The 14,298-nt window shown below is 39.3% G+C and overlaps 1 protein-coding gene across 23 annotated transcripts in view; it reads right to left on the reverse strand.

Moving 5' to 3' along the window:
- EBF3 (EBF transcription factor 3) overlaps window positions 1-14,298 on the reverse strand; it is a 214,631-nt gene that overhangs the window by 20,236 nt on the left and 180,097 nt on the right. For all 23 annotated transcript variants that reach the window (XM_077455527.1, XM_077455525.1, XM_077455519.1 and 20 more), the window contains exon 11: window positions 7,284-7,372. In XM_077455527.1, coding sequence (XP_077311653.1) covers window positions 7,284-7,372 — 89 coding nt within the window. The remainder of the gene's footprint in view (window positions 1-7,283; window positions 7,373-14,298) is intronic.

Genomic DNA, 14,298 nt, shown 5'->3' on the forward strand with positions numbered 1-14,298 from the left:
GCATTCATCCAGGCAGGCTTGTATTGAGATACATGTTTTACATCTGCACAATCCCATCTCATTGCTATTATTTTTTCTCCTCAGCTTCTGACACTTACAGCTGATTCTCTTCATTCCATTTTCTTTTTCTTTCTTTTTTTTTTTCATTCCAAATGTATGTTAAGGCCAATTGCTGTTTTACTTAGGAACCACCGTGACCCTTGTAAACCAAGCTCAGACGGCTGGCTTAACAATGATGAATCACTTGGCAGTTTAATTTACATGCCGCTGAACTCCACATTTGGGTCCATTAGAACAAAATCAAATATTTATGTTGTTTATTGAAACTGCTAGATTTCATCTCATTCAGTGGCCGTTTTAGATGGAGCCTGAACAATACCGTTTCACCTGAATTAAAAGAGCCAAGTAATGGCGGTCGACCAGGCTAGAGCGGCTTGTCATCCTGTTCTAGGGCTTTACGAAAGGAATGCGCATTCTAGGTTTTACATCAACCTCAGATAAAGAAAAATCTTTCTTATTTTTTTGGCAGGAATTTATTAACAGTGTGTGTTTTTCAGTTTGCATTTTTATGGTCTGGTGTGAACTTTCGTACTCCAAGTCCCATGTATTTATCACATCAAATTATTTGCATTGGATTTGGATGAATAGAAATTTGGTGCATAATGGCACTAGAATCGAAAAAATAAAGTAAGAGACTTTTTTTTTTTTGCTTTGGTACACACTGCACCTTGCTCACTCTAATGAAACAATCTGAGGGAAAAAGATTGCTTTAGACTTTCTCTTTAGATTGTGATAAATGTGATTTATATTCACAAATCTTGTCCGTTTTCTTTGGCGCAAACTCCTTAGTATCGATCTGTCTTACTTGACATTGTAATATATACTTGCCTGCTGGGGTGCAAAACAGTAAAACGATATATACAAGAAAAAAGTTTTGAGACAATTAACCACTTACGCAGTTATTTTACTTATATATATAGAATACAGATATATTCCAGTGCGCCTTACAGTGAACACTGAATCAAGCATACCACTCATGACTGGTCTCTGTTCCAAATGAACGCCAGAGTGATTGTAAATGGGGTTCATTCGTAGAAGATGACCAGTCACTAGTGGTGTACCACATGGCTTTACTAGGTCCTATCCTATTTTATCTGGTGATATGACTAATGCCGCGTACACACGATCGTAATTCTTGTCGGAAAAAGCTCTGATGGTTTTCCCGACGAAATTCCGATGGAATTCGGCTCAAGCTGTCTTGCCTACACACGGTCACACCAAATTCCATTTGTTTTAAGTTTATAACGCGGTGACGTACAACACATACAACGGGACTAGAAAAGGGAAGTTCAATAGCCAGTAGCCAATAGCTTCTGTCTCATAGTTGAATCTGAGCATGCGTGATTTTTGGCATGTCGGAATTGCATACACACGATCGGAATTACCAATAGAAAGTTTTTCCTTCGGGAAAATCGAGAACATGCTATCAATTTTTTGCTGGCGGAAATTCGGACAGCTAAATTCCGATGGAGCATACACACAGTCGCATTTTTTTCCGATGAAAAGTTCTCATCAGTCTTTTTCTGGCCGGAATTCCGATCGTGTGTACGCGACTACGCGGCATAAAGGTTTTGTGGGTAAGGTATGTCTTTTTCCTGTAATATTGAACGTGATTTGGCATTGCTGGAAGATTGGTCAAAAGAGTGCAAATGCAGTTTAATGCTTCTAAATATATTAATGCACCTAGGAAAAAGAAGGCCTTGACGGAGTACAACATTGGGGGTACAGTGTTGGCCTGCACTACAGAGGAAAAAGATTTGTACTTATTTCAGGTGATTGCAAAATAAGCAAAACGTGTGGCCATGCCATGGGAAAAGTCAAAAGAATTCTAGGATACATCACTAGGGAGGCCACCAGAAGGAGGAAGGAGTCCCTGATTCCAGTATATCAGATGTAGGCAACCACGACCCTCCAGCTGTTTTGAAACTACAAGCCCCTTGAGACATTGCAAGACCCTGAAGATCACAGGCATGACTCCTAGAGGCAGAGGCATGATGGGATTTGTTGTTTTACCACAGCTGGATTTCAGAGGTTGCCTACTCCTGCCCTATATAGATCTTTAGATAGACCTCATTTCGAATACTGGGGTAGAGTTATGAAGACTGGAGAGTTTAAAAACCAAACAGATTCCAGGTTTATTTTTATTTTTTGTCAAAGCTTGATTGAACAAGCTGAAGTTAGAAGCTGATTGGCTACCATACACAGCTGCACATGATTTTTCACTCCCTAGTTATAGTAAATCAACCCCACTATGTCCAGTTCTGGAGACTTCACTTTACAAAAAAAGATGTTGATAAAACAGAACGAGTCCAGAGATGGGCAAGAAAAATGATGAAAGGTCTGAGTGATAAAAACATATCAGAAGAGACTTCAGTAACCTAATGTGTACAGGTTGGAGAAAAGAAGGAAGACATGATTGAAACATTTAATTAATTAAATTAATAATTTAATTATATCAAGGGGGTGAATATGGTTCAGGAAGGCAATATTTTCAATATGAAGCCAAGATCAAAAACACTGCGACATGACCTCAAACTAGCACAAGGAAAATTCAAAACTATTCTTAGAAAGTTTTATTTTACCGAAAGAGTAGGCGATGCTTAGAATAGACTTCCAACAGGAGTAAGTCAGTGAACAGTAAGTGTATTTAAACATTCTTGGGACAAACAAAGATCTATACTCAGCCAAAAAAACAAACAAAAACAATATGTATATATATATATATATATATATATATATATATATATATATATATATATATATATATATATATATATATATATACAAACACACACACACACACACACACACACACACACTATATTGCCCAAAGTATTGGGGCACCTGCCTTTACACACACACATGAACATTAATGGCATCCCAGGCTTCAACTCTTCTGGGAAGGTGGTCCACAAGGTTTATGAGTGTGTTTATGAAATTGTTGCAGGCCAGTCAAGTTCCTCCACTCCAAACTCACTCATCCATGTCTTTATGGACCTCCTTTGTGCACTGGTGCACACTCATGTTAGAACAGGAAGAGGCCATTCCCAAACTGTTCCCACAAAGTTGGGAGTGAGTTTGGGGTGGAGGAACTTGATTGGCCTTCACAGAGTCCTGACCTCACAAACGTGCTTCTGGAAGAATGGTCAAACATTCCCATAGACACACTCCTAAACCTTGTGGACACCCTCCCCAGAAGAGTTGAAGCTATTGTAGCTGAAAAAGCTGGGCCAACTCAATATTGAACCCTACGGACTAAGACTGGGATGCCATTAAAGTTCATGTGCGTGTCCCAATATTTTTCACACTATAGTGTATATAAAACGGGATGGACTTGACAGACCGATTCACCTTTTTTCACTTTTTGCCATCACTTTTCTATGCTGGTATATTAAATAAAAGGAGCTTACAATCTATAGTTTGTAAAAATAGTTCTACAAATGTGGACACTCAGGAGACTGAAGAAAGCCAATAAATCTTTGATTTGTGGGAGAAATCACAGCACCCCCATACAATAATGGCAATAAAATACAAATCCCAAGTGCTGTCTGGTTATCCACTAAACTATCTCTGTTATTTTACTAATTAAAAGCAAAGGATTTCAGCTATGGAAGGCTGTGTACTATAGCTGTGACCTAGACATATGAAGCACATAACAGTTCAGGTAAAAAAAAAAAATCTTGATTATCATTAACTATATATTGCTAGGTTCTTGTTTCCCATTTCTAACTCATCTAATTCATAGTTTTCCAAGAAACAGCCCCCCACAAGCTATACATGAATTCATTAAGTCCTTTGGGGTGTAAGACTTTCTGCAGAACAGACAACAAAAATGCATAATCTAAACAAGAACAGGCAGGACCATTTGGCAGTTTAGGACACAGAATATTGGTGCATGCAATCAGATTTATTAAATAACAACCACACCATCAAAAGGATTTTCTATAAGTTGTACAACTAAAGATTGCCATTGCAAGAATTATATTGTGGCAACCATATAGATTTAAAGCGGACATTCAGTAATTTTTTCAACTTTCCATCTATTAAATCTCCTGCCCTTGTTGTTTTAACTTTGGATAGTAAAACATTTTTTTTTCTGCTCGTAAATACTTTATACAGCCCACTTCCTGTTCCTTGTCAGGTAAAAAGCCTAGGCTTATGACATCATGCACAGCTCTTGCTCTAACTCTTGTGAGAATTTGCCAGGGAGGGAGGGGGGTGAGTCATAAGAGGGGCAATGAGATCTCCAGAGCTGGAGGTGTGTGCCTGGATTTACAGGCCGCAGCTTCAGCTGCCCACAGTTAAAATGGCTGCAGCCAGACTCAGTGGAGGGAGATTTCTGCAGCATATTTGGCAAGTACAGAATCACAGTATATATAAAATAATATGCAAAGTGGTTGGAGGGAAGCTTCACAATGGCAAAGATGTCTTTATTACAAATTATGTGAGCAGACTGCAGTTCCTCTTTAAAGGACAGGACATCGATTTGTGTTGGCTACTCACTACCAGTCATTTAAATGCTACATCATAAACATTGGAGTGCGGTCAATTTGAAAATACGGTTTTACTGTAAAATATACAAAGCTTGTTTTGCCAACTATTTTATTAACCATTTCTCTTGTTTTTCTAAAAGTACATATTAAGAGAAGCAGCCTCGTTGAATATGAAAAACTTGGTTTAAAATTCTCCCCATCAACGGTTGGATTTAATAGAAAATGGAATATGGAAATATGGTCGGATCCCATAGAACATGGAATATGGAAATGGCATTAAAGTGTAATTCTGTAACACAGAGAGCTGCATTGAAGAAAAATATGGAAGTGATAATAGAAAGCCAACATAAGTAATTATTTCAAATAGTGTGTCTGAACAACTGGAAGTAAATATTCATTATTAACAGTCCATTATAAAAGAGAAAAATATCTACCCCTTATCTTTAATGATATACATCTGCTCAAACCTATGTGGTGTGCATGATGGGTCTAAACAAGCCAGGCAGATTTTTCATTTTTTTTTTTTTAATCTAGTGCATTTAAATGAAAAGTCCCTGTAGATATTAATATGTGGACCTAATTTGCTAGCTTGCTAAGTCGGGGACTTATAACAAAACCTTTGTAAACAAAAGATTAAACTGAATCGAGCTTTAGAAAATGAAAGGAAAACAAGAGTCACATAATCACAGATCAGAGTGGGGCTGGTTAGATGGAAATCACTACAGGCTACTGGAGTGGAAAATGTTTAATTGAACTATTTCATTATGCAGGAAGTTTATGTTCTCCTTGCAGAATCGAAATACTTGTATCATGCTTCCTCCCCTTTCTTCCCTTGAAGAAGTGCAGTCTTTGATTTATTCTGCCGCTACTTACAGAAACTCTGGGTATGTTACTGGAATAATCTGAAATTGAAGTGGAGATGCCAATATCTCCATTTCAATGCAGACACAATGTTGACATTATGCTCCAAATCCGGACAATGAAGAAGAGAATAGAAAAAAAAAAATCACAATGGTGGTTGAGAGCAATGCCAAGGCAAAAACAAGTCACAGAAGTGTAGGACAGATTTCATATCATGTAGAAACCATGTGTACTTTTTAAATTCTTGCTGCCAGTGCAATGCAAACTCAGCATTGCAAACTACATAGGAGAAGCACAAAACAACATGGCACTATGATATAGCAAATAAAATAAAATAAATTATTGGCTATAAATGTTTTTTGTTTTTTTTGTTTTTTTTTGTGAGCAATAGCAACCTACTACTACTAGAGGTAGGGATACTAGACCCCTTCATCAATATCAGAACAGACAAAAGCTGGAACGTAAGGGGAGAAAATGTAGACATTCTGAAATAATATGTAAACCAGTAAAATGTAAACAAGAGAGTTTTCAATGGACAGACATCAAATTGGGAAACAATACTGTCCAAAAAAAAAAAAAACAATACTGGTTTAAAGTGGTTGTAAACCCTAAAAAAAAAATCTGCGAGACAAAGGCATAATTGAGATAGTATGCATAGCATGCTATGCTAGCTCATTATGAATTACTTACCTGAGATCGAAACCCCCACAGCGGTCCTCGTTCACCTCTCATCCATTACTTCTGGGTATCGCGGCTCTAATGCTGGGATTGGCCGGAGCCATGATGACGTCACTCCCGCGCATGTGCCGGAGCCACCGGTAACTGAAGCGAAGGCACGCACATGCCATTGCTTCGGTTTGCTTAAGTGCACATGTGCCGATGACGTCGGCATGTGCAAATACAGGGATATCTCTTAAACCGTGCAGGTTTAGGAGATATCCAGTGTAAGCCCAATTATAGGATTGCCTGTAGTAAAAAGTGGTTGTAAAGGGTTTACAACCACTTTAAAATCAGTGAAAATCATTGCAATTTACCAATAGGACAGCATCTATTTAAACTGGGTCACGTCATGGAGAATATCAATTTTTTGGGGTGGGCCTGTAAAATATTGCACCAGCGATCAACAGATCGCTGGTGCCACGCAGGACTCCTTCAGATCTGTCAGTGTATCTGCTTGTCCATACATTCCGTACGGACAAGCAGATACAATCTGACAGGAAGAATCAATGAACTACCATGGAGCTACACAGTGCTGTGATAGTTCATTGAGAACTACAAGCTGACAGAAGTCAAAGGATGTCAGGGCTTGTAGTTCATTTGCATACAGAGCTGTATGAATGAATGAATGACGCAGCCCTGTGGGTGGAGCCCTGCAGGGCCGCACTGATTTAAAAAAGTGACCGCTAGTACAGGGGAAAACAGAGCGGCTGCAGCATTGGGAACATGGTATAGGTTCCACCCTAAAAACAGGTGGAACCTGTAACATGTTCCTAAAAGTAAACTTATCCTTTAAGCACATTGAATTACACACATCTGGTCCTAAAAAAAATCTCTATACGATACACCCATGACGTGGCAAGAAGCTAAAACCCTTCTTGTTTACTGGTATGGGACAAACTCAATAAAATCTTACATTTACATTTTTTTAATTTATTTTTTATAAATTGGAAACAGAATTACATAATCTCCAATCTAAGAAGAGTCAGACTCACTGGCGGTATCCAATTAATGGACTGTTGCACTTCCAAACTATCTTTTTTGGTTGACACTACTTCGGTAAATTGTGCATAATCAGTACCTGTTTTTGGTAAACTGAAAATAGTAAATGACAAAATGACAAACCTTAAAATGTAACTGTAGGTAACTAACCTTTGGTAACCTTTCAGGATCTCCCGGATGCCTTGGAATAACTTTTTGTAATCTCTGAAATCCATAGTCTATGGTTGGTTCATTCAGGGCTGAAAAATAAAAAATGTTTTATAGAAAGGTTAGAACTGCATGAAATATACATTAATCATGGTTACAGGAAAGAAAATTGCTCTATGGCTGGCTTTAGTCAACACATGGTATCACTTTAACTCACACAGTCATTGATGATTAACATGGTGAAATACTCTGCATTTAATAGATGTGTATATATATATATATAGATAGATAGATATCTATATCTATCTATCTATCTATATATAGATATATATATATATATCTATATAGATATAGATATATACAAAATAAATACATTTTAAGGTTTAGGCTATTCACAAAATCACATGTTGACCACCATTCATAGTGACCACAGTGAAAAGACAACCCGTTACCTCTTTACACCTGTTAGCCCTTGTACACACGGTCGGACATGCTGACAACAAAATCCGTCTGATTTTTTCAGACGGATTTTGTCCCAAAGTGGTGTTGCATACACATGGTCGGACAAAGTTGTCGGAAAATCCGATCCGTTTGGAACGTGATGGGGTTCGTGCCTTGCGACGGGACTACGTTGCGGCTAGTAGCCAATAGCTTTGGTGTCGTAATTTGATCTGAGCATGCGTGGGACTTTGTCTGATTGGAATTCTCTACAAACGATCGGACAAGGTCCGATCGGATCATGTTGTTGGAAAATTTTATAACCCAGCTCTGAAACTTTGTCGGTCGGATACTCCGACGGAAACAGTCCGATGGAGCCCACACACGGTCGGATTAGCAGACAACACGGTCCGATTGGACATTTTCCGTCGGAATATCCGATCGCGTGTACAAGGGCTTAGAATATCCTCATCTCTACAGACGATATAAAGCTGCCATTTTGAAGAATATGAATTTTGACTGAAATGGTTCCTTTTTTTTGTTTGATAAATCAAATAAGGCATAGCGCATCACTGGGTGACAGACAATGTACCCAAGAACAATAAAGTATTCTAAAGAGTAAATGTCTGTAAGCCATACTTTTTGCTGTATGGGTATCACTATCAAACCATGCTTCTCATACTCGTGGAGCAGTAGCTGGCAATTATGACATATGCCTGGCTATTGCCTTTTCCGAATTTATCCCTGTGGTCCTTTTTTGTCTAGCATATTGCCTGAGCACAAACCTAGCAGGAGGTGCACTTAATCTTGCAAAGCTTTAATAATCTGTGAATAGCTGACTACAAACTGATGTAGGACATATCATTCTACTGCTGCAATCCACTAGCCTTGTGAAATTGCAGGCCACAAATAGTAATTAATCTTTTTTTTTTTTCCTACCCCCTCAAATTGTAATTTTGACTATGAACTGCGCTTGGTCGTAAATCAGCGACACATACTGCTGTGTACAGTGCATGAATCATGATCAGGAGTGTTCGACTGCACACGTTGTGTTTAACAAGCTATAGACGAAGTCACAGGGCTTTATTACCACGCTGCCAGACTTAACACAGAAACCAAGCCTGAAGGCCCAGGCATTTGAGTTGAGATGAAAACACTGCTCTTATTAGTGGATATTACCTTGGAATGTTGATATGATTTTTAACCAAGCAAGTCCACCATGGCAAGTGCATCATAAATCACAGCTTAGTTTTTCTGGCCGCCATACAAAAACATTATTAGTTTACCCATTTGTTATATGAAAAGATGGGCAGGAACTTTAGGGGACCATTAAACCAATGTCAGTTTATACAAAAGCGATATTAACTAAATTTGGAGAAATATACGTAAAGATTGTTAGAGATCTTCAGTATGTGAAGATAACTGAGACTCAACTTGGATTTGTAGACAAAGATATTTTCTTTACATTCAGCAATCCCATTGAAGCTTCAGCTATCTTCTTTATCAGAAATGTGTCAGCTTTCCTTATCGCTATACTTGTTCCAGGTCAACAACTTAGCATTAAAGCCAAATCTTCAACATAACAGCCAGAGAACTAGCATTCTTAAAAGGACAGCTCAGCAATGGCAGCTTCCATAGTTCCAACAAAACTCTTTAAGTCTCTTTAAGAAATGTGAGTTTTTGGCTGAGCTGGCACCAAACATTGAATGGGGGTGGGCACTGAAACTTTAGTTGACATCCCTACAACTTAAGAAATAATTGGAAATGTCATATGAAGAATAACTAATTGGTGCTTTATTCATTTTGGGGAGGCATTGCCTTCTAATGCTTATCTTTGACGCTGGCCGTTTATCCCAAACCACCCTTTTTTTTTATATATCAATTATTCCAGCCTGCATTACAGCATTTCTTGGTCCAAAATAATTAGATACCATTTCTAACAAGTGGTTGAGTTATTTGTCTAAACACGGAGCACTTATCTTGTGGACAGTCGTCCGTGTATACACTCGATAACATGACAGAAAGTTGAAGACTGCAATTTGATTTGACATTCCATCATGCATTCTGGAGACAAAGGTCCACATAGGAATGTGAAGTAAGACATTTTCTTGTTAATAAAGAATTGATCCAATGTATTGATTTTACATGACACGGCTTTTGCTGAGATTTTGGCCTTCTTTTCTCTCTCTCTTTCTCTATGCTGTATATAGTAAAGGCTTCTCAATGAATGCCTGGGCATATGTGAAAAGGCAAAAGTCCTAACTCTCTCAGATGCATATTCTGTATACATAGGGACCACTTCATAATCAGGCTATTAATCATGAAAAGCTGTCAAAGCTGACTAGGGGGGCAATTTGTCATGCTGCTGGCTGTAGCCTATAGTGCCCTACACAAGTGTGCAAATCTGTGGTCTCATGCAATATGTTTGGAATTGCACTGGGTAAAGGACAACATCCCAATCAAGGAAGAAAGATAGAGCCTGGAACCTTTAGGTCACCATACATGGTAGATGTTTGTCTAAGGTGGACTGCTTTTAGGACAACCATAAGAGGTAAACTTCATGGAAATCCAACAGCCCGTGGGCTGGTAATGTGTTTTTATCTTTCCTCATTGTCAAGAGCAGTCTGAGGGTGTGTTTTTTTTTTCAAAAACAATACATGTGAACTTGACAACTGAAAGATATTTTGATGATTGGATTCACTGAAAAAAAGTATTCCCATTCCTTTGGTTGTCCTCAAAGTGGAAGTAAACTCATCGATTTAAACAGTTAAAAAAAAAGGCATGCCAGGAATGCTAACTTGCACATTGGCTGTGCTCTCAGCCAAACTATCAAATCATTCAATGGCTGGTGTCATAACGAATCACATGTTCAGCACCATAGCAGTTGAAGATTAAACAGAGGCAAAGATGGCAGCTTCCTTGGCTGAAAACAATAGAGGAGTTTACTTCCACTTTAAAGTGCAGAATATGGCCTATCATACATAATCAGATTTCTCTGCAGGACAGGAACAAGTATGCAGCCAGATGAATAAGGATGTCAATTGCCCTGGATTTCAAAATCAAGTCAACACATTTTTTTGTCCTGACAGGTTCCCTGTGCCTTAGAATGCAAGCCTTTGCACCATGCTGGATTAAATACACGAGTCTATTAAAAATCTGTAATGTACAGAGCTTGATAATGGATACTGACTACTTTTCTGCTTTTATGGCAAAGACATAAAAAAAATGAAAAAAGATAGCAGAGAGAAAAGAAAGAGTATCCCACAACAGCCAATCAGATTTCCCAGATTTTATTTTGAAACCAGCACTAGAGGACTCAGCTGCTGCGGAGCTGTTTTGCTGTCACTTGGGCCCATAAATGTCTCCAAGTGGGAGCAGAGAAAAGCAGAAATTCACATCCTTTTGTAACATGCCCGACTATCTTCTCTGCTTGCCTAATTACTATGACTGTTTGACTTAATGAAGCCGGCATGATGAAAAGTGGTCAAGAAAAAGATAGATGGCTTCATGCTATTGATTTCATGCAAATGTTAGTGACAGGTGATAGAAGCTCTAATGCAAGCTTTCAGAAGCTTTATGACTTGTAATAACTATAGGCTTTCATCTCTGAACAGATATTTCCATACATTTGAGATGCACTTACAGGGTCTTCCTCTTTATAAATGTAATTGAGAGTGTCATAGGGACCCATTCTGGCCCTTAGATGTGTCAGTGTCAAACAATAATACAGACTACTTTTTTTTTACTGCTCCTGCAGGGTAATATGATTAATCATGATTTTATCGAGGCTTAGAAAACCAGTAAAGTATATAGCAATGTTGCCAATCTGGACTTTGTTGGCAAAAGGGACACTATCTGCAAGGGGCCCCTCCCAAAACACAACAGGGTAATTGGCTTCCACCAAAATCTGTCCCAAGTAGCCCCAACTAAACATCAATGGTTATGCTTTAAGTTTTACTTTCACACGCCTGGTGTGATCTGGAACTAACCTAGTTCTGTCAATTAACTGCAGACACAGATTGAAGCTGATTCCTAGTTGAAAAACAAAGTGCCCAGCTGTTTATTTTAAAAATGCAATACTCACTTGTTTCCAGCAGTGTCCCCAGCAGAAATTCTGCTCCACTGTTGACCTTCTCCCAGGTGGAATGTGCCAGCAATGTTCAACCTACTAGTTGCGAGTCCAGGGTGTCATGGGCATGCCCACTGGGGATGCATTATCATGCTGGCCTGGCCTCAAAATACTATACTACAGAGAGCTTCAAAGCTGTCATAACTTAAGTGCTGTTGTTCAGTATTGGAGACGTCCTGGCATCGCTAGAGGGAGAAGATCTGATGATGTCATGTGACATAAGAAGCAATAAAAGTATGTATTAAGTGAAGCTCGGTAGGTTGCTTTAAGAAAGGCCTGGATTCTTTCCTAAATGCGCATAATATATTTGGGTACTAACATATATAGGCGGTCCCCGGTTTACAAACAAGATAGGGTCTGTAGGTTTGTTCCTAAGTTGAATCTGTTTGTATGTCAGTACAGGTCCATTTTTTAAGTGTAGCTCCAGCCATAAAAAAGATTTTTAAGCTTTTTGGATAGCATAGGGAAGGGTTAACACCCCTGTAATGTTTGTTTTGTGGTCTGTGCCCCTGTTCAGAAGATTTCACCTCACTTTATGTCCCAATGACAACTGGATTTAGAAAATTTTGGGTTGTTATGGAAACTAGCATTGGTAATAAACTCCAGTGCAGACACCTTTTTCCCATAATAACTCATACAGGAGTGAATTTCCCTTCCTAGAGGTAGATTTCCTTTCACTTTCTGTTGTCTCCTTCGTAAGTCGGAGACCTAAGTGAGTCCTTAGTAAGTCAGATGTTTGTAACTAGGGGACCGCCTGTATAGGTAAAGTTGATCAAAGGAAAATCTGATTGCCTCTTGGGGGACCAGGAAGGAATTTTTGTCCCCTGCTGTAGCAAATTGGATCACGCTTTGCTGGGGTTTTTCACCTTCCTCTGGATCAACTGTGGGTATAGGATTGGGTATATGGGATTGTATGATATGTATGATGGCGAGGCTGCTGCATTGATGGCAATGGTGAGGCTGCTGCATTGATGGCAATTGTGAGGCTGCTGCATTGATGGCACTGGCGAGGCTGCTACATTGATGGCAATGGTGAGGCTGCTACATTGATGGCAATAGTGAGGCTGCTGCATTGAAGGCAATGGTGAGGTGCTGCATTGAGGCAATGGCGAGGCTGCTGCATTGATCTCAATGGCAAGGCTGCTGCATTGATGGCAATGCTGAGGCTGCTGCATTAATGGCAATGGCGAGGCTCTGCATTGATGGCAATGGCGAAGCTCTGCATTGATGGCAATGGCGAAGCTCTGCATTGATGGCAATGGCGAAGCTGCTGCATTGATGAAAATGGTTATTCCGCTGCATTGATGGCAATGGTGAGGCTGCTGCATTGATGGCAATGGTGAGGCTGCATTGATGTGGACTGATGAGGCTGCATTGATGGCACTTGTGAGGCTGCAGATGGGCATTGATCAAGCTGCATTGATGCCCTTTTGCTTCAAAGTTCCTTATTTAAAATGTAAGGGTTTTTTCCTGAAACTTCCCTCTTAAAATGAATGTGCATGTTATACACCGATAAATACGGTATTTTCCTTTATTTCTTTATTACTGTTATCTCCCTTAAAAAGGAATAATAAAACGAAACGTGTTTACATTTATGAGTGTAATTGGGTGCAGTGGACTGTACGCTTCCTCGTGGGCAGGTCCCAGTCCTCGCCTTCCCTGGAAACCGCCACTGAATACTCCGGCTTTTTATAAAAGGAGTAAAACATCATTACAAAACAGTTGCTGCGTTAAAAATGGGAACTTCTAACTAATGGACTGCAACTCACCAAGGGTTGATAGGAAAGCAAAGAATAAATTATAGAAACAAACAAACCCTGATGTTCCACCCTGCTGCTAGACAAAATAAGGAGGAGAAGGAATCTCATTGGCAAAAGCTCAAAGTGAAGTAGGAAGCACAAGACCTTTTCCACACATCTAATAAATCCTTAGTGTGTCGAGTTTACAAGCCAAGAGTCCAGCAGAGCCAGGGCAAGGCACTGGCACGTCCTAGTCACACAGTACTGAGCTAGGCCAATCAATACCACTTTCCTGTTTTAGAACTGGGTAATTATGAGGTGGAGAGATTGCCTGACCTTTCACCTGCACTGCATTACTTTGCTGATATTAAGATAAATTGCCTGATTTTGGGTAAACATATGCTGCAATTCAAACTGTCAGCACTGGTTTGCTCAGGGATAATTTGTATTGATCTCCCAGCTTCTTCCCAATTTTGCTTACTGACCTCGTGGATAATTAGAGAAAGGAGCCTTGGGTAACTTAAGAGTCATGGCTGCAGAATAAGTACACGTAAGAATAGAGCAGAATGTGTTTATCATAAAACTATGCGTGCCGCTATTTCTCGATCTCAGATCATCACATGACCTTGTAGGAAGCGCTGAAATTAGTCATCAAAATGTCACTCTACACTGTGCAAATATTACTCCAGCATCATGTATAAAGCCAATTTTA

Source organism: Lithobates pipiens, unplaced genomic scaffold, assembly GCF_037356315.1.
Source record: "Lithobates pipiens isolate NorthernLeopardFrog02 unplaced genomic scaffold, aLitPip1_a1.2 Scaffold_25, whole genome shotgun sequence".
In the NCBI taxonomy this organism is placed as follows: domain Eukaryota; kingdom Metazoa; phylum Chordata; class Amphibia; order Anura; family Ranidae; genus Lithobates; species Lithobates pipiens.